General features: G+C 38.5%; 1 protein-coding gene across 4 annotated transcripts in view; it reads right to left on the reverse strand.

Moving 5' to 3' along the window:
* Positions 1 to 510: 510 nt before the first annotated feature.
* The window catches only part of LOC123498107 (mucin-5AC-like), a 69580-nt gene continuing 48594 nt past the window's right edge, over positions 511 to 21496 (reverse strand). For 2 of the 4 annotated variants that reach the window (XM_045245244.1, XM_045245243.1), the window contains exons 9-16: positions 21320 to 21427; positions 20810 to 20935; positions 20052 to 20253; positions 18404 to 18697; positions 12687 to 12782; positions 6219 to 6435; positions 5742 to 5932; positions 511 to 2772 (exon numbers count right to left, since the gene is read on the reverse strand). In XM_045245244.1, the coding sequence (XP_045101179.1) occupies positions 2638 to 2772; positions 5742 to 5932; positions 6219 to 6435; positions 12687 to 12782; positions 18404 to 18697; positions 20052 to 20253; positions 20810 to 20935; positions 21320 to 21427 (1369 nt within the window). In that variant the 3' untranslated portion in view covers positions 511 to 2637. Of the gene's footprint in view, positions 2773 to 5566; positions 5933 to 6218; positions 6436 to 12686; positions 12783 to 18403; positions 18698 to 20051; positions 20254 to 20809; positions 20936 to 21319; positions 21428 to 21496 lie in introns of all 4 variants that reach the window. The other 2 variants (XR_006672645.1, XM_045245245.1) reach the window with 2 other exon arrangements.

Raw genomic sequence — 21496 nt, forward strand, 5'->3', positions numbered from 1 at the left:
ATGATGTGGTGTGATAGTGAATAATAGTATTGTAATGTATATTATCATACATAGAAGCTTCACAGGCTTTCTAAGACAAAAACATTATAATATAAATCTTTCCATGGTGAGATTTATATATTTCAATTATTTATTCATCTACTTATTTAATTATGTAGAGAGTTGAGCAGGTACATCAAGCTCAGCATAGTTATAGAGAGGTGATGAAGTAAAATAAGGAAATGAGTTTGCTTAAAAGAACTGTAAAATGCAATGAAAATCAATTAATAAAAGATCATTTATAGTGAACAATGTGGTCTCTTCTTTGATTAATTGTAATTATAATTCAAAGTGGGTATTTTGGTGATGGATAATGGGAAAAGGTTATCTATTGATGTATGATCAAAGTGCAAACTGAACTCTAGCTGAAAAAAAAAAAAAATCTCCTTTAACAACAGTCCAAGTCAATACATAGTCAAAGGAAGACTCACTCACCTTTTTCAAGAAGGAAAGTGATAGATAATACAGTACTTACATAAGAGATTTGGTTTTATTTTCAAGAGTGGATAAATAGACTATACATCTTGTGAACCATTGTAATGAGTCAGACCAACAGGCATTACCTGTTTGGATATCAAGACAGGACAACATGACATATATACACTATACATGTGGCCTCTCAGGCAACACTGTGGCCTTGAGAGTGGCTATTCCCTCTAATGCAAAAATATCATTGGCTTCATCTAGCTTAAAAAAAAAAAAAAATACTAGGTCAAGTCCAGGTGGAGTGACACAGTGCTGTAGTGATGTCACCTCCTTTGCTTCTTCAGTAAATACATTCACACATTAATTGGCATGTTAATTTTGAAATACGTAGTAGGGTGTTCATGGCTGATGAAATCAGAGGTATCTGTGCACATCTACAAATCATGTTTTGAGATAGCCAAGCACACACACACAAAAAAAAAAAAATAAAATACAAAGATAATAAAATAAATGAAATATCCATCTTAGCACCAAGAAAAATTATTATAGTGAAAGTAATACAGGATAAAAATGACAACATACAAAGGAACTAATACATATTAACAAATTCATAAAAAATATTTACATATAATACTACATGTACATATTACAAAAAATATAGTCACAAAAAATATATTTTCTCACTTAGGTTATGAACGAAGCTTGTACAGCGGCTGAGCCTCTTTCATGAGAACCTAACAGTGAATGTCAATTCTTGCTGCTGGTGTATCTTAATGGAAAACTCTCAACTAAAAGAAAACCCATCTTAATTCATTGTATTTCAGAGTTGTATCTAATATGAGAACAATTATCAATACAACCTTGGCAATGCTTCCAGAAAGATTATGATAAGTATTGTAGATCAGGAATCCGAACCCACCTTGCACACGACTGTTTTTAGGAAAATTACAATAAATATTGTAGATCAAGAATTCGAACCCACCTTGCACACGACTGTTTTTTTAGGAAAATTACGATAAATATTGTAGATCAAGAATCCGAACCCACCTTGCATACATTGACTGGTTTTTTATCAACAAAAATATGAAAACAGCCAATTTATGAAAGATAAACAGGAACAATTCCACACACTGAAATCTAAAATATCTCCAGTATAAATACGGTACTCTCTCAACTTGTTTAAAATACAGGCTAAGTAAACAATTTAAATGTATTTTCTTCCCAACTTTCTTACCCTGCAAATGCAAGGTGGAATTCAAAATAGAGGCTAAGCAAAAAAAAAAAAAAATAATAATAATAATAAATAAATAAATAAAAAATATATGAAAATAAATAAATAAAAAGGAATACATGAACTCCTATGTGCTTCCTTCTTTTTTCCCTTACAGTCACCCTCAACAATATGCAGAATACTCCTGGATTTCTTGTAATTCACTGTTTCATGTCTCAGACTTGAGTGAGAAAGGATGTTCAAATAAATGTAGCCATTCCTAATTGTATCATGCACTCTCTCATCAATATATCAACTCAAACTATGTGATCATGATAAAGTGACATAGGGTTATGCCAATGCTGTATTGACAATGTCAATGTGGTAACACAATAGCCAACTGCTAAATAATAGTTTTTGTTGGAAAAAAGTCTTGCAGTGTTTCTGAGATAGCTGACAATCTTGACTAATAAGCAGTATAGAGGATAATTCAGCAGCAAATAAACCTGTGTAGTGACCAGTAGCAATCACTATATGCTGTGAGTCAGAAGTGGTGACAATAGTTACATGATAAAACTGCTAGTGAGGGACACATTCATACATACATACATGCAGACAGACAAAAGAAGAATGATATGTAAGATGTGGTAAATGTCAGTATATATTTTGTGGTATTCATGTCTGTATCAACAGCAAGATCATGTGGTGCTCCAAGTTTATTGAAACCAATTGTGTATGTTTCTGTAAACAGTGTAATGCAACACATGAAGTTTTTTTTTCTCTAATCATGAATTCAATGAATAAGCTTCATGCATGCAAGTGAAATAAGATAACTAATGGATTTAGTACATATTTTCATCTACAGCAACTTTTGATATGAGGAATTGGATCTGTTTCTTAAGCCCTGTTAATATCAGTGTTGAATAAGCCTTCAATTACAAAGTAATGAGCATGAGAGACAGTCAGTGGAAGAATGGGTAGTTGTAGGTCTGTGGATGCATGGTCCTGGGGAGTGGGGGAGGGGGTCTGGTGGGGGGACCACGGGGCGAGGTGGAGGTCTGGAGGTCGTCCGGCTCATAATAAATGTCACTGGAGTCCTGTGTGAAGGTCAAGAGAAGCCATGGGTTAGTGGGTCAGCAGCTCCACTCTGTACACACCAGGTCATCTCCACTAACTGGAAATACCTGTACACTCACGTGCTCCCTTGACACTGCTCTGCACATCTGAAACCTCACCATTTGTAAAACTGAATCTAGTTTGAAACAGCTACAGAATTATCAGAAGTTCATGTCACTCACACATTAGTAAAAATACATTCATACTAGAGTTAAAATTACTAACGATAAAACTACATGGAAGAGAAAACGTTAGTGTACTAACTGGAAGTAAACACTTAAAAACTCTGAAAGATCCTTGCAAAAATGAGTAAGAAAATAAACTATACCACCAAAGTAATAAGAAAAAACATACATAATATCTCCCACACTGTGAGCACTGTAGGATCAAGACCGAAGAAAAATAAAAAAACATTAATATAATAATCACCCAGTAAAATGGGCTACACTATCAATACATAACTCTGTGTATTGAATCCTAGACACTAAACCGTTTTGTATAATAAAATAAGAAAATGAAAAATTACACAATTAGTCCACCTCACTCATGTAATGAATTTCTAAGTAGGTTTTTCATATTTTAATTACAAAGCTTCTCATTCAGGAAAACTTGGGAAATTAACCCTTTTCACACAATGCTTTATTATTGTAAGCTATCATCAGTATTACTACTACCAAATTGTTTGCCTCACTGGTGTCACAAGCTATGAACTAGTAATAGCATTGTGTTGAAATATAACAATGTACATATAATGCCACTTTTGCCCAGCTCATTATACATGAGGAATGTGGTATGAGGTTTGTTCAGAAAGTATTTGACCTTAGGCAAAGATAAACAGTTGTTTTCATAAGGTAGCCTAGTTGTAGCTCCACTGTTCTTCAAAGTGAATTGTGTGTGACTACATAATCATCCCAGTGATCCTTATTCTGCTGGAAACATTTTTGTAAGTCTCACTCCAGAGTGGGTACCAGATGCAAAATCTCATCATCTTGTCTCCTTGGATTTTAATCTGGGATCCTTATAGTGGCATAATTAGTTTTGGGATCTAGTAAGGAACCTTGTAAATGTGAAGAGTTTGGAGTATGGATGAAATATCTAAGATTAGGTATGAAAAATGGGACAGAGCACTTGTCTTGGAGCAGTTGCTAATAGCCAGATTCGTACATGACCAGTTTCCTGCATTGAATTGTATTTCTACATCCGATAAATTATTCTTTTTGAGGTTCACCGTGCTCCCTATTATTCAGACATGACTCCTTGTGATTCCTGGCTGTTCCTTTAACTAAAGATGCCATTGAGAAAGTTCTAATTTGTAAGGCAAGGAGACATCATGTTGAGTGTGACAGGGCACCTAATGACTACAGGTCATTACACTACAGGTCTACACTTCTCACAGCAATAAAAAAGATCAATGGACAACATGTGCAATAAAAAGAGGCCTACTTTAAAGGATAATATTAAAATCTGAACCACTTTTGTCTATACCTTAGTCTAAAGTTAATACATTTTGAATAACCTCACACATGTAACATCGCAACACAGCAGAGATGAACTATAGAAGAGGAACTGAATGATGTAAAGTTGGTTAACAGTGGCAGGTGGTAGTCACCACTTACCTGTATGTGTTATAGATATATTTATCAAATTAAGGTCTGATGGTATAGTTAATTCACAATATTAGGTTGAAAATAAAAATGAGAGCAAGGAAAAGAACTCAAAACACATTGGTTGGCTGAAGCTTGGTTATAGAGCTCTGCTGCTCTCAGGTACACACACACACACATACACACTAAGAGAAATGAGGTAGCTACCAATTAGTATTGTGGAAAGCTTAGTTTGTGAAAAGTAACATATACAAAGCAAGTGATGCACATCTATTGTGTATAGAATAATAATTACAATAGGCACTAAAAGTGATGCAATGACTCTAAACTATGAGAACTTCTCATATGCGTGAGTGTGTTCATTGCAGTATGTGGAAGCTGGTTACCAAGTGTCAACAACTTGAATAAAGCCAAGATGGGAGATGGTAAGTAAAGGTAATGCCCTAACATGTGGAAACTTCTTGTAAGAATCAATTATGTTCATGTAAGATAATTAAAATTTACAAAAGAATAAGGTTACTTGGTCAATGAAGTCATTCCACTACTTGCTGCTTAATGTCACTAGTCAATAATGTTGGTCATTGAGTTGATGGTCAAAAAGACAGATAAGACAGGCTGCATAAAGACTGGGCTATTTGAAACACTGACAGTCAAAACAAGTAGGATTAACAGATTTCATTTAGGTGATGCGTTTTGAGGGTTTGGCTATAGGAGATTGGTCTGTTTGGCTGCATCAGTGGTACCATTCAACAGTCAAGTCTTGATGTGAAGACATCTTACGTAAGTAAAACTTGCATAGAATAGTTAATGAGAATCTTTTGTCCTGGAGGCAGAGAGGCAAACAATAATATGATGTGATTTTTTTTTTTTTTGAGAGAGAGAGAGAGATTATAAAAATAATGATACTGAGCAAGTATGAAAAAAGACTATCAAAGCCATAAATTTCATAAAGGAAGAAAGAGCAGTGTTTTCACAACAATGTTTACACATGGGTGAGTTTAGTACCAAATAACAAACAAAGAAAAGTGGTTTGACTGGGTTTGTCAAGTTAAAGCTCTACCAAGGGCTATAAAGTGAATCTATGTACTTTTAGAATAATGCAGAAACCTTATTTATTCAATGAAATTATCCTTCCATAGATCCCATTCACACCATCAATGACTGGACCTACTGTGCTTATCTAGGAGAAGGAGTGCCACTGTTTACACTGAGTATTATGATGGTAACCACATATTGTGCACAGCACTTCTACCCTGCGGCGTGAGCACTTCAGCAGCAAAGGTCTAGAAGAGAAGAGAGTTGTAGCTGCGTGCGATGCGGGAATGTTGGGCAGCTAAGGTACCCACCCCAAGGGAGACGCGGGACTTGGGGCGAGGTAAGTGATATGGCCGGTCCATTTCATTCTCAGCTCCTTCAAGCCCTGTGTGAGCTACACTACCTCCACCCATGGGGCCAAGTGTTGTTGCTCCCCCAACATCCACTAATGGCACTGGAGTCCTTGCTCCAAGAGTCGGGGCTCGGGACACACCATCGTGGGCTGCAAACACATGTAAGTCACTATTATTTGAGTTTTTTTTTTCTTTTTCTTTTTTAGAATTTTGAAATACGAACTTTATGTTGCAGAGTCCTGCTATTTTACAGTAACTTCAAAACATTTCTTCATGATCTAGTCTCCTTGACATAGATTCCTAGTAATTTTCATCAAGCTTTTATTTGATCAAGCCATAAATGTGTTTCATCTAGAACAATACTATATCATGATCTCATTCAGACCTAACATCATCATGAATTACAATGAGAAAAAACAAAAAGCACAGGCATACACATGGTGTTCAGTGACGAGGGGCCAAACTGTCCATAGGTTGACTGAGATCCATATGCCTTTTGTTTACTGTAGTTTTGCTGCTGCTGCTGCTGGTGGGCAAGGGAGTTGAGATGAGCCATGGGATTAAGATGCTGCAAGCCAAACTGCTGGGGGTTTGTGGAGGTGCTGGAGCCAATGGTACCTAGTGATGGGTATCCTGAGGACTGGCCAGCCATCTGCAGACCAAGATCTCATTCAGCATTTTAACTGCTAAAAATCATCTGAACAGTAAATAATCTATCAATCCAGAGTTGCCCCATATGCATTATAGAGCAATGCCAATCATAGTATCAAGGTTTCTGTTGAAAGGAAATACTACTACATAATAGGTTTATATGGGCATCTTTTTCAGTTCTTGTCAAGCACTTAAAATATAACCATTTTCCTACACATTCTCTTCATGCAGGTTGCTTGGGAGCTGACAATTCTTACAGCTAGTCAGGGCTACAAGCTTCATATGCTCCCAGGGGAATCCATGGAAGAAATAGGTAAGCAGCATGACAAAGGGAAAGACAGCCACAGAACCACTCACAGGCAGCAATGGAAACATGTTAAATGAACATAAGCTGATGTGTTGGTATTGTTTTCAATAAAATGATTGAATTGTTTCAAATTAAGTGAACAGTAACACTTGCTTACAATGAGCATGAAACAGTAAAGCCTTCCAGTGAAGTGTGGCATTTTAGCAGGACAGGTAAAGGTGTCTGAATGGGTTTCCTGTCCTGGGCAACAAGTTCCAACAAATAATTTTGTTCTGGTACAATCCCATAATGCAGTATGAGGTCATGATTAATACAATCAATTCATATTAACATATTAAAATACTCTTCAGAGTGGCCTGTATTTTTTTTTTTTATGAAGAGAAGAGGGCCAGCCAAAGGCAAAAAAAAAAAAAAAAGAGGAAGAGCGTCAGCCAAAATTAGGGAGCAAATGTCTCGATACCTCCCTCTTAAAAGAAGACAAGTCATAGGAAGTCAGAAATACAGATGCAGGGAGGGAGTTCCAGAGTTTATCAGTGAAAGGGATGAATGACTGACAGTACTGGTTAATTCTTGCATTACAGAGTTGGACAAAATAGGGATGAGAGGAAGAAGAAAGCCTTGTGCAGCGAGGCTGCAGGAGGAGGGGAGGCATGTAGTTAGCAACATCAGTAGAACAGTTAGCATGAAAATAGCGATAAAAGATAGAAAGAGATGCAACATTTCGGCAGTGAGAAAGAGGCTGAAGACAGTCAGTCAGAGGAGGGGAGTTGATGAGATGAAAAGGTTTTGATTACATCCTATCTAGTAAATCTGTGTGACTGGAACCACCCGAAACATGCGGAGAGTACTCCATACAGAGGCAGATAAGGCCCTTATACAGAATAAGTAGTTGGAAGGGCGAGAGAAACTGGCAGAGACACCTCAGAACGCCTAACTTCATAGAAGCTGTTTTTAGCAAGAGATGAGATGTGAAGTTTCCAGTTAAGATTATGAGTAAAGGACAGACTGAAGATATTAAGTGTGGAAGAGGGAGACAGTTGAGTGTCATTGAAGAAGAGGGGATAGTTGTCTGGAAGGTTGTGTCGAGTTGATAGATGGAGGAATTGAGTTTTTGAGGCATTGAAAACTACTAAGTTTTCTCTGCCCAAATCAGAAATCTTAGAAAGATTGGAAGTCAGACGTTCTGTGGTATCCCTGCATGATCTGTTGACTTCCTGAAGGGTTGGTCATCTCTGAAAAGACATGGAAAGATGTAGGGTGATATCATCAGTGTAGAAGTGGATAGGGCAAAAAGTTTGGTTAAGAAGGTCATTAATGAATAATAGAAAGAGAGTGGGTGACAGGACAGAACCCTGAGGACTCCACTATAAATAGATCTAGGAGGAGAAGAACAGTGTCTGTCTACCACAGCAGCAATAGGATGGTCAGAATTGGAAACTTGAGATAAAGTTGCAGAGAAAAGGAGGGCAGTTTTGAAATCAAAGCTTTGTGCCAGACTCTATCAAAAGCTTTTTGTATGTCTAATGGAGCAGCAAAAGTTTCACCAAAATCTCTAAAAAAGGATGACCAAGACTCAGTAAGGAAAGCCAGAAGATCACCAGTTGAGCTACCTTGATGGAGGCCATACTGGCAATCAGACAGAAGATTGTGAAGTGACAGATGTTTGAGAATCTTCCTATTCAGGATAGATTAAAAAATTTTAGACAAGCAAGAGATTAAAGCTATAAGACGGTAGTTTGAGGGGTTAGAACGGTCACCCTTTTTAGGAACAGGCTGAATGTAGGTGAACTTCCAGCAGGAAGGAAAGGTAGAAGTAGATAGACAAAGTTGGAAAAGTTTGGCAAGGCAAGGTGCAAGCACAGAAGCACAGTTTTGAGAACAATAGGAGGGACCCCATCAGGACCATAAGCCTTCCGAGGGTTTAGGCCATCAAGGGCATGGAAAACATTGTTACGAAGAATTTTAATTGTAGACATGAAATAGTCAGAGGGAGGAGGAGAGGGAGGGACAAGCCCAGAATCATCCAAGGTGGAGCTGTGAGCAAAGGTTTGAGAGAAGAGTTCAGCTTTAGAGACAGAAGAGATGGCAGTGGTGCCATCAGGATGAAATAAAGGAGGGAAAGATGTTTTTGGCTAGATACCAGAAGTCGTGAGGGGAGTTTGAGTTTGAAAGATTTTGACATTTTCTACTTATGAAGGAGTGTTTGGCAAGTTGAAGAACAGACTTGGCATGATTCCAGGCAGAGATATAAAGTGCATAAGATTCAGGAGATGGAAGACTAAAGTACCTTTTGTGGGCAACCTCTCTATCATGTATAGCACGAGAACAGGCTGAGTTAAACCAAGGTTTAGAAGGTTTAGGTTGAGAAAAAGAATGAGGAATGAACACCTCCATGCCAGACACTATCACCTCTGTTATGCGTTCAGCACAAAGAGATGGGTTTCTGACACGGAAGCAGTAATCATTCCAGGGAAAATCAGCATAATACCTCCTCAGGTCACCCCGCCTCACTTTCGATCTTTCTGAGATTTCCGATTGGGGCAGAGAAAATCTAGTAGTTTTCAATGCCTCAAAAACTCAATTCCTCCATCTATTAAATGGACAAAACCTTCCAGACAACTATCTCCTCTTCTTCAATGACACTCAACTGTCTCCCTCTTCCACAATGAATATCCTCAGTCTGTCCTTTGCTCATAATCTTATCAGGAAACTTCACATCTCATCTCTTGCTAAAACAGCTTCTATGAAGTTAGGTGTTCTGAGACGTCTTCGCCAATATTTCTCGCCCCTCCAAATGCTTACTCTGTATGAGGGCCTTATTTGCTCGTGTATGGAGTACTCTTTGCATGTTCCAGTCACACAGTTTTACTAGATAGGGTGGAATCAAAAGCTTTTCGTCTCATCAACTCCCCTCCTCTGAGTAACTGTCTTCAGCCTCTTCCTCACTGCCGAAATGTTGCATCTCTTTCTATCTTTTATCGCTATTTTCATGCTAACTGTTCTACTGATCTTGCTAACTGCATGCCTCCCCTCCTCCTGCAGCCTTGTTGCACAAGGCTTTCTTCTTCCTCTCATCCCTATTCTGTCCAACTTTAATGCAAGAGTTAACCAGTACTCTCAATCATTCATCCCTTTCACTGGTAAACTCTGGAACTCCCTCCCTGCATCTGTATTTCCGACTTCCTACGACTTGTCTTCTTTAAGAGGGAGGTATTGAGGTATTTGCTCCCCAATTTTGGCTGATGCTTTTCTACTTTTTAGAGAGCCAGCACTTAAGTGGGCCTATTTTTTTATCTTTTCTCCTTTTTGCTCTTGGCCAGTCCTCTTCCCTACATAAAAAAAAAAAAAAATCACCTCATATCTGTATCCTGTCCTATTTCTCCAATCCCTCCTCAGGATCCCTGAAAGCGGATGTGCCTTTGGCGTTTTGCCTCTGCCAGTTGGAGAAAACTGAGGAGGTATTATGCTGATTTTCCCTGGAATTATTACTGTTTCCATGTCAGAGACCTGTCTCTGTGTACTGAACGCATAACAGAGGTGGTAGTGTCTGGCATGGAGGCGTAAATTCCTCACTCTTTTCTCAAACTAATGCATTTAAACTTTGGTTTAACACTGCCAGCTCTCATGCAATACATGACAGATAGATTGCCAACAAAAGGTACTTGAGCTTTTCATCACCTGAATCTCACGTACTTTATATTTCTGCCTGGAATCATGCCAAGTCTGTTCTTCAACTTGCCAAACACTCTTTCATAAATAGAAAATGTCAAAATCTTTCAAACTCCAACTACCCTTGACACTTCTAGCACCTGGGTATTCTGGGCTTGTCCCTCCCTCTCCTTCTCCCTCTAACTATTTCATGCCTTCAATTAAAGTTCTTCGTAACAATGTTTTCCGTGCCCTCGCTGGTCTAAACCCTTGGAAGGCTTATGGACCTGATGGGGTCCCTCCTATTGTTTTAAAAAACTGTGCTCCCATGCTTGTGCCTTGCCAGGCCAAACTCTTTCAACTATGTCTATTGACTTTTACCTTTCCTTCATGCTGGAAGTTTGCCTACATTCAGCCTGTTCCTAAAAAAGGTGACCATTCTAATCCCTCAAACTACCACCCTATAGCTTTAATTTCTTGCATGTCTAAAATTTTTCAATCTATCCTCAATAGGAAGATTTTCAAGCATCTGTCACTTCACAATCTTCTATCTGATTGCCAATATGGCTTCCGTCAAGGTCACTCTATTGGTGATCTTCTGGCTTTCCTTACTGAGTCTTGGTCATCCTCTTTTAGAGATTTTGGTGAAACTTTTGCTGCTGCATTAGACATACAAAAAGCTTTTGATAGAGTCTGGCACAAAGCTTTGATTTCAAAACTACCCTCCTACTTTTCTATCCTTCTCTCTGCAACTTTATCTCAAGTTTCTTTTCCGACCATTCTATTGCAGCAGTGGTAGACAGCCACTGTTCTTTTGCTAAGTCTATTAACAGTGGTGTTCTTCAGGGTTCAGTCCTGTCACCCCACTCTCTTTCTATTATTTATTGATGATCTTCTTAACCAAACTTCTTGCCTTATCCACTCCTACACTGATGATACTGCCCTACATCTTTTCCACTTCAGGAAGTCAAGAGATCACGCAGGGACATCACAGAATGCCTTACTTCTGATCTTTCTAAGATTTCTAATTGGGGCCGAGAAAACTTTGTACAGTAAGACCCCACACTTGGTGAATGAATTAGTGTGGCGAAACTACCACCAAATGCAAATTTCGCCAGTTCTTTATACATTGTGTTTTTATAGGTTTACAGAGAGAGGTCTGATGTCACCAGGGAGACGCGTGGTTTGATATGCTGCCGCCAGGGACCACTAAGTTTGAATTAAAATCGCCAAGCGTGCACTTAGTGGTCCGTGGCCACCGTACTGCCAAAAGTGAATTTCACCAAGCTGAGATTCACAAGTGCAGGGGCTTACTGTGGTGTTCAATGCCTCAAAAACTCAATTCCTCCATCTATCAACTCGACACAACCTCCCAGACAACTATCCCCTCTTCTTCAATGAGACTCAGCTGTCCCGATCTTCTACACTGAATATCCTTGGTCTGTTCTTTACTTACGATCTAAACTGGAAACTTCATATCTCATCTCTTGTTAAAACAGCTTCTATGAAGTTAGGCCTTCTGAGGCGTCTCTGCCAGATTTTCTCACCCCTCCAACTGCTAACTCTGTATAAAGACCTTATCTGTCCTTGTATGGAGTACTCTTTACATGTTTGGTGGATTCTTCTCACACAGTTTTGTTAAATACGGTGGAATCAAAAGCTTTTCATCTCATCAGTTCCCCTCCTCTGACTGACTGTCTTCAGCCTTTTTCTCACTGCTGAAATGTTGCATCTCTCACTATCTTTTATTGCTATTTTCATGCTAACTTCTCTATCGATCTTGCTAACTGTATACCTCCCCTCCTCCTGTGGTCTCACTGCACAAGGCTTTCTTCTCCCTCTCACCCCTGTTCTGTCCAATTTTCTAATACAAGAGGTAAGCAATACTCTCAATCATTCATACATTTCTGTGGTAAACTCTGGAGTTCCCTGCCTTTTTCTGTATTTCCATCTTCCTACAACTTGACTTCTTTTAAGAGGGAGATTTCAAGACATTTGTCCATGACTTTTGGATAGCTCTTTTGATCTTTAAGGGCACTGGCAATCCAGTGGGCACCCCTTTTTTTTTTTTTTTTTTTTCCCTTGGCCAGCATCCCTTCTTGCATAAAAAAACCCCCCCTTCTTACAAAGGATAAAAGGCAATTGAGTTATAAAGCTTTAACACCTTAAAATGGAAACAACAAATAAAATTACACATCAGATCCACAGATGCTTTTAGTAATGGGACACATGGACTGAAGGCAAACAATGATGAGTATCTGAACTACATAATAGGAAAGAGGAAGATTGTGACTTACCTGTCTAGTGTGCTGGTGCTGGAAGATTTGTGAGGTGCTGTGGCCAGCAGTGGACTGAGCAGCAAGGGTACCACCTGCCTGCATCTGGTCAGGAGGCTGTACAAGGCCACAGGGGAACAGTTCGCATGTCAGTAGGTTTCAAATTATTCTGGTATGACATAGCCACATACTACTGATGTTTCTACCTTATCAGATTCATATAATCTATAAACCTATGTGCCACATAAAAGTTGTCTGTGTTAAAAATGATTACTCACAGTTAGTCTGGAGACCAAAAGAAATACATTTTTTTTGGAATTAACTAACAATATCTGACAAGGATGAAATCTGATGATGATGATAATGATTTTCTATGATGATAGTTGTCTGATATTCTTGTGATTTTCCATTTTTTCCCTTCAGGCTTCCTATACTCGCCGCATCAAGAAATGGCCAGTGGGGTGTGACCAGTGGATTTCTCCAGTGTTGCCATTATCACTGTCTACCTTTCTCCAACCTCGCTCAACCTAAGTAACCTCTGCCTCTCTATTTCTTTCTCTCTTTTTATTTTTATATAAATTGGTGTTTTTTCTAACTTATTTATGGAACTATTATAACTTTTGTTCCACACCACCACTGAGATAAAAATCAAGGGGGTGTTTTCTGGTGGTAAACGTGGCATATGAGCAGGAGAGGGCAACACTGCCACTTCCTTCACCACACTGTTAGTGGAGGAATTCTTGGCGTCGCAGACACGCATTCTTGCTATGGCTCATTCCTCTGCTTCAAGCTCACCATATGACTACCTTCATAGCCAAGCTAAGGCAGTTATTTACAATGTCAATAGGTACTTCTTGGAAGAAAAGACAAATAGAGCACCTATACTGCCGGTGATCTTTGGAGATGTGGCAATACTGGGGAGTCCCCATGGTTTCCACGTCCTATCGGCCATTTCTCACTGTGACAAGTATAGTTCATGAATGTCTATAAATAATTCCCGTGCTATATTTCACAACCACTTTCTGGTCAATGTGAGCAGCATCAGTGAAAAGTGCAAAATAATTTATGTACAGTATAATGAAAATACAGTAATATGAGATGCCTTGATCAACCAATGACTAAGTACAGGCAACCACCGCTTAACGAAGGGGTTACGTTCCTAAAAACCCTTAGTTAAGCGAATTTTTGTTAAGCGAACCAATTATAACAAGTTTGACCCCTGACTGAACTTCTATTGAGAGTAAACAAAGCGAGAGTGCATCATAATACAGTGAAAGGTTTAATGAAAGTGAAAATTATGAAGTTAAACATTTAAGCAGTTTAATTTAAGACTAAGTCATTATAATGTACACTAATGTATGTATGTATGTAAGTAACTTCATAATGTTGATGATCTTAAATTTATGAAGGGAGGGAGAGTGGAGCGGGAAATATGCTAGCTGGCAACCTATGGAATGTAAACAAAGGGCGCATCATTCTACCGCATATAAAACTTATGTACCACATTTCCACACGGCTTTCCATTTTATCCATTGCAGAGTCATGAGTTCAGGTGGTTCTTTCAGCTTGCAAGGAAGATATGATCTCACCAGCCTTCTTAATAGAGTCTGCTGACTTGAAAATGGTAGACAGCAGATGGACTCAAGCCATGGTGGGAAGCAATGCTATTAGTTTTCTTGCCTCTCTCGTGTCTGTGAATAATATCCAGCTTCACTTCAAGAGTAAGAGACTTCCTGGTCTTCTTTGCAACGCTAGGCAACATTGCAGGGCGTTTTAGTGCCATGTAAAGTGAGGGAAGACAAGCTGCTGCTGACGTTGTTATTGTTTTGAACAGGGGGAGTGAGTGGTGCGCGTTTTGTCCATGAGAGGCGGTGGTGTATTCAAAAGCCTGTTGGCTTGCGTGACACGGCGGGGCTTTCAAACTTGGAAAAAATTACCTGGATAAAATTTTGTTAAAGCGAGTTTGGTGTTCGTTAAACGAGCAGATGGGAGTAAAAGGAAACCTTCGTTGTGGCGAAATTTCGTTGTGTGAACCTTCATTAAGTGGGGTTGCCTGTACTAATTGTCTGATGATGAAAGACAGCAACAGTGAGTGTGATGTTAGGAGGTAGCATGACACTTGAAAAGTATCATGCAATATAGAAAGGCTGCACATGCACTTTGCTAATTTATAAATATAAAACACAAAATTTCTTATGAATCATGCAATGTTATACACAGGTTAGACTTTGATAAATAAGAGGAACATTAAATGTTTGTAGTATGTGAAAATTGGGAATCCATGACTGTGTATGTGTGTGTGTATTTACCTAGTTGTATTGTACAGGGTTCGACCGGGGCTCATAGTGTCCTGTCTCCATATCTTCATTCATCTAATTTTTCCTTAAAGTTAACTATCTTATACATTGTTATTAGGTCCCCACATTCTCTTCTATCTTGTAAGGTTGGTAGTTCCATTTCCTTCAGTCGTTCTTCATATGTGAGGTCTTTTAATTCCGGCACCATCTTTGTAGCAATCTTCTGTATCCTTTCCAATTTTCTTATATCCTTTTTAGAGCTCAGAGACCATACCACTGCTGTATATTCCAGCTTTGGGCATATCATGCTTGTGATGATTTTTTTCATCATATCTTTATCCATGTAATGAAATACCACTCTAATATTAGTCAACATTTTATATGATAGTCCAAATATCTTGCTTTTGTGTTTTTTGGGACTCATATTTTTTTCCTCTTTAGTCTTCAATATTTATTCCTCTCCCATCAAATAGTTCCATGCCGGTCTCCTCTTACTCTTTCCTAGTTCCATTATGTGACATTTCTTGGCATTAAAACTCCAATTTCCACTTCCTGCTCCACTCATAGATCTTGTTTAAATCTTCCTGCAACAGCAGACAGTCTTCTCTGGTTTTGATAACTCTTAGCAGGTTTGCATCATCAGCGAATAAATTTATATAACTGTTTATCCCAATGTGAATGTCATTTACATAAACCTGAAACATAATGGGGACTAACTAACACTGACCCTTGTGGCATTCTGCCAGTTACTTTACCTCAAGATGAGTATGTATCTCTGATCACAGTTCTCATTTCCTATCCTTCAAATAATCTCTTGTCCATTCGAGCAAGGTTCCGCAGTCCTCCTATGGTCTCTAGTTTCCAAAGAAGTCTTCCATGAGGACTTTATCAAAAGCCTTTTTAATGTCCAGGTATACTGTGTCTACCCATCCATCTCTGTTTTCAAGTCCTGCAATAACTCTTGAGTAGAAGCTTAATAAGTTTGATGTGCATGACTGCCCTGTCCTGAACCCAAACTGTCTGTTTGATATGACTTGCTCCTCTTCTAAAAATTTAACCCATTTTCTTTGATAATTATTTTACATAACTTCCCCAAGACACTTGTAAGTGACACTGGTCTGTAGTTTAGTGGTTCAGTTGCCTTTCCTTCCTTAAATATAGGTATTATGTTGGATCTCTTCCATTCTAGTGGAACTTTTCCTTAATTTATTGAACTTTTCATTATTTCCTAAATTGGCTCCAGTAATTGCTCTTTACATTTTCTTAACACCCAGCCTGATACACCATCTGACCCCATTGCTTTTCTGACTTCCAACTTATCCAGTAATCTTCCAGTATCCTCTTTGTGCACTGCAATCTCCCTGTAATCCTTGGCAATCCAATGTCCTATTAGGTTCTGTGAAATCATCTTCTGCAGTGAATACGGTTTTGAAGCTCTCATTCATTATTTCACACATTTCCTTCTCTGTTTGGTATGTCTTCCCTTCTTTAATTATTTTTCAACTGTTTCCTTATTCTTTGTTTTGCCATTTATAAACTGGTAGAAAAGTTTGGGTTCATCTTTGCTTTTATTCACTATATCTTTCTCAAAGTTTCTTTTTTCCTCTAATATATTACTTTCTGGCATCTTTATACTGCAGTCTGTAATAGTCATTTCCCTGCTTTATGAATTTCTTCCACACTTTATCTTTTGCCTTTTTTGCTTGTATGCATCTAGCATTGTACCAAGCATGTATTTTTTTTCTGAACTCTATAAACAGGAACAAACTTTTTTACTCCTTCATTGTATTTCTGTAAGAATATATCATATTTCTCTTGTACAGTCTTTCTGCACATAATATTACTCCATTCATTCTCAGCAAAATAAATCCTTAATTTTTCTAAATCTGTTAGAACGTCATTTTGCTTCCTTATTTCCTGAATCTCCTCTTTAAATTCCTGGTTTATTGCACTGATTTTCTCACATTCAGCTACTCTCAATTTCAGGGCTGTGTTTTCTGTTTCCAGTCAGTCTTGTTTATCCATAAGACTGGACATCACCTCCTTCATATATCTTAATTCTCTTTCTATATTAATAAGCCTTCTCATATTACCTCGTTCATCCCTGAAACCCGAGAAATCCTTTCCCATAGTATCATCAGTCAGTTTCCTTATATCAATAGAGGTTTCTATAAATCGTTGGTTATCACTAGGCGTATGTTTTGATGCTGCCATACGCCTGGCAGCGCTACTTGGTTTCATCTCTCTCTCTCGTTTTCCATTCCTTATATGTGATCTAACACTTATTTAATTTGGAGATAGGAGAACCTATGGCCCCCTCTCCCCCTGTACATAAGTCTAGGCCTGAGTCCAACTCCTTTTGTAGTAATCTCTGCGAGCTGCTCAGATGCATGTGTCCTGCTCGATGGCTGTGCTTCTTGTGTGTGTGTGAGTAATTTTTTCACCTTGGTCGCCTGCTGGTCACCCAGCCAGTCTTCCCCATTACGGAGCGAGCTCAGAGCTCATAGACCGATCTTCGGGTAGGACCGAGACCACAACACACTCCACACATCGGGAAAGTGAGGCCACAACACCTCGAGTTACATCCCGTACCTATTTACTGCTAGGTGAACAGGGGCCACACATTAAGAGGCTTGCCCATTTGCCTCACCGCTTCCCGGGACTCGAACCCAGCCTTCTCGATTGTGTGTGTGTGTGTAACTATAGAAGAGATTGCAAATGGTCTACAGCTTTCCATGAAAAATGATAAATATATAAAAGTGAGAAAAAAAGTTAATAAAATAAAACTGTATAGATAAATATCATTGTAGTATAATCCATTGACAATAAATTTTGCCTTGAGAATTGTTCACCAGCCAACAGGTCTACAGTCATTGTCCATCAGTGCAAATAATTCATGTCAAATTATACAGTGCATATAAAGCTTCCAGTCTCTATGAAGTATAAAGAGAAAAGTTATAAATAGGAATATTAAAGATCATATGAAATGTATTCCTGTGATATTGGCTCACCAAACACATGAGTACTTGGCTGCAAATGTTTGAAACAAAACAGATTCATGCCTCACATGTATACATATTGCAAAATTGCACTTAACAACTAAATCTCTTTTCAATCTCAATATATATCAAAGGTGAAGACATCAGTGAAGAATTTTCACTGATCTTTTAAGGGAAAGGAACTAGAGTACTTTTAGTGCTGTCCTATATCAATAGGTTGACTTTGAAATACTGTGGTAAGTCGAGTTGCATGCTTTCTTAAGTGTCTTCATAATACCAACCAGAAAGCTTCTGATGTGAACATGCTATGTTGTGCATAATGATCTGATATGTGTATGGGTTTTGTTGCCAGATTGAGTTAGGGTGTAAGGAAAGGTGCAGAGGTGAGCTATAGATATTTCAGGTGAAAACATAAATAACAGCAGCAGACAAGAACACTAACAACAGAAAGCTGGGCGTGGAGTGCCATCAGCTGCTGCAGAGTGAGGGTGGTGGGCTGCTGGTTTTTGTGCCGCTTCCCATGTTGGGTTCTGGTGGTGCGGGCTCGGCCAAACACCTTCTGGAGACGCCCCACCAGCCCATTCCCGCCCACAGCCCCCAGAGTGGAATTTGAGAGAGCGCGGGTGACACGGTTGAGGGCAGAGAATGGGCGGGAGTGAAGGTGGGATGCGGTGAGGTAATCACTACTGGAGGCAGTGTAGAGGCTAGGTCCACCCTCACCACCCATACGCCCATCCTGTTGTTGCAGGATAGACACCACACTACTCAAAGCAGCCACACCACCACAATGTAGAGTTAAGAGAAAACTAATCCAAGAGAAACTTTTTTCATGTCAAGATTAAGCTTTAAGTTTTTTGATAGTCTAAAGGGAAGAATACAAGTTATGAAAAGAACATAATAAGTCACACTCCTTCATGTCATATGTCAGTAGTTACTTGCTATTTTCTTACAATAATAATATTATCAAAAAACCTGAAAAAAGATAATTAATCTCTGAACCTGCTGTACATGAAATTCAGATCATGTGTGGTAACTCAAAATGCATCCTCTATGTAAATCAAGAACTTCCAATCATAAATCTAGAAACAATATAGTTGTTATATTTCGTTAAAATCAAAGAGTGGCTACACCATAGCTTTATCACAGCCTTTGTATTAAGCCAAAAGTGATCCTCAATGCCTTTTGGGAATGATTCTTGATACCATGCCTTATTTAGACTAATAAATTGAATAAATGAATAAGAATAAAAATAAGTTAATAAATAAATATATACAGTAAGCCTCTGTTGCACTTGGTGAATTAATTAGTCTGACAAAACTACTTCCAAATGTGAATTTCGCCAAACACGAGTTCTTTATACCATATAAACTGCTTAAAAATGTCTCAATCAGTCTTTGGTCATTGCCAAAGTCCCTCTTTTGACTCCTAAAATACCATCTTTTGAGCTGAAATAAAATCTTTTGTCTTCACATATTAGAACACATGTACAAAACAGACCAATAAACAAGCATTTGTGATGCTTTCCTCGTCTGTACTCCTGCTTTTCCACCCGTTTCCCTCTCCCACTTTCGTCCTTGCCACCACCACCATTGTCCTTAACCCCACCAGTACCACCAGTTGTGCTGGTAGAGGCCATGTTGGCGGTAAATCGCCAGAATTTGTTTCCATGCTATCAGAACAACGGGTAGCACAAACAAAATGGCTGAAGAGGACTCTCACACTGCATTCTGATAGGTTTAGAGAAAAGTCTGACGACAGAGGGGAGACAGCCGCCAGGGGACTGCCAAGTTTGAATTCAAATTGGCAAGCATACACTCGGTGGTCCATAACCACCCTACCGCCAAAAGTGAATTTCGCCAAGCTGAGATTCGCCAAGTGCAGGGGCTTACTTTATATAAAAAACTAAATAAATAAAGACAAATAGAAATTTCAATATATATATACAAATACTAGCATTTTCATGCTTATAAAACAAAATCTGGTAACTTCACAACCACACACTTCATTCCTTACTCTTTTTACCTAATGGATTAAAAAGCTGACAAACTATGATACTATAACTTTTAGACAAATCAGAGAAACAGACTCACAGTGTAGATGTTGTGATGAGAAAGTGTATCTGCCAACTGAGCCCAACGCATCCTGTCCTCCAGGGTGACACCGTACTGCCCACCCATCGTGCCACCACCTTTGTGCTGCACATTGACAGTGAAGCCACCCAGCCCTGTCCCTGCTGCTGCCACGCCTCGGGCAAGGACCTCTGTCTTGCGATCTTGTGCTTTCCAACGTCGACTAAGGTTGTGCGAGAGGAAATAAGGCTTGCATTACAATGGACCATTACAAAGTAAAATACATTATCACTGTTTTTTCTCATTGATAGGAAATTAAAGAAAGAAAATAGAAAACTGTTTGATGACAAAATGACTCATAAAATTTATAGACTCCACACCATTTAACCCTTCAGTACTCATGTTTACCATGAGTTTTTGGTGTGATTAGACAATTTCATTTACATTAGGAAGGATCTATGGTGGTCAGAAGAGTAATGAACTAAGTCTAAGTTATTTAAATCCCCATGCAAGTTTCTGAAGCTGTATAAAATCACGAAAAAGTAAGCAGAATAAATATGAAAATGCATCATAGTACTGAAGAGGTTAAAAGAGGAAACATTTTAGCATGCAGCAAATGCTTACCTACATACTACAATGAAAAAACATAAAAATACTTTCTTTTAGAGTAGCATGCACAAGAAAGCAATAAAAATGGAAAGAGCTTTTCTTAAGCATAAATATACTATTGTCTCTGAGACAGATTCCTTTAGAAGCTGACAGTAAACTCATCAACTCACCTCCACATGCAGAGGAATATGAGGGTGAGGATGATGATGAGGATGGCAGCCACTGATGCTCCCACTGCCACTCCAAGCACCTCCCCGTCTATCTCACACTGGTTGCCGTAGTAGGAACCTCGGCACCTGAAGACACACACACAGAGTCAATGCTTCTTAAGAAAAAACATCATTATCTTAGGATATATATATATATATATATATATATATATATATATATATATATATATATATATATATATATATATATATATATATATATATATATATATATATATATATATATATATATATATATATATATATATATATAAACAGGAGAGGTACTAGATCTAGAATTTCTAGCTTTGCATGAACATTAAAAGAACACCTCAATAGAAAAATTAGTTGAGCCAAAGTGGAAATTAAATTTGACAGCATAAACTGTCAATAAGAAAATAATACATGGTGCAGTGGTGGCCACTTAGTGGAAATGATGATGTGATTGGTAACAGGGAGCAAAGTACTCACTGGCACACTTTTTGTCCATCCTTTATTGAACACTTGCCACGCTTGTTGCAGTAATCAGAAGAACAGGACTCACAGCGGCGTCCCACCAGCTCAGGGTCATCAGTAAATCTGCAGAAAGAACACAAACTATAACCCAGCACCATACACTCCTGACATCACACCAACACCATATATTCT

The sequence above is a fragment of the Portunus trituberculatus genome, chromosome 47 (genome assembly GCF_017591435.1).
Source record: "Portunus trituberculatus isolate SZX2019 chromosome 47, ASM1759143v1, whole genome shotgun sequence".
NCBI classification, from domain to species: Eukaryota; Metazoa; Arthropoda; class Malacostraca; order Decapoda; family Portunidae; genus Portunus; species Portunus trituberculatus.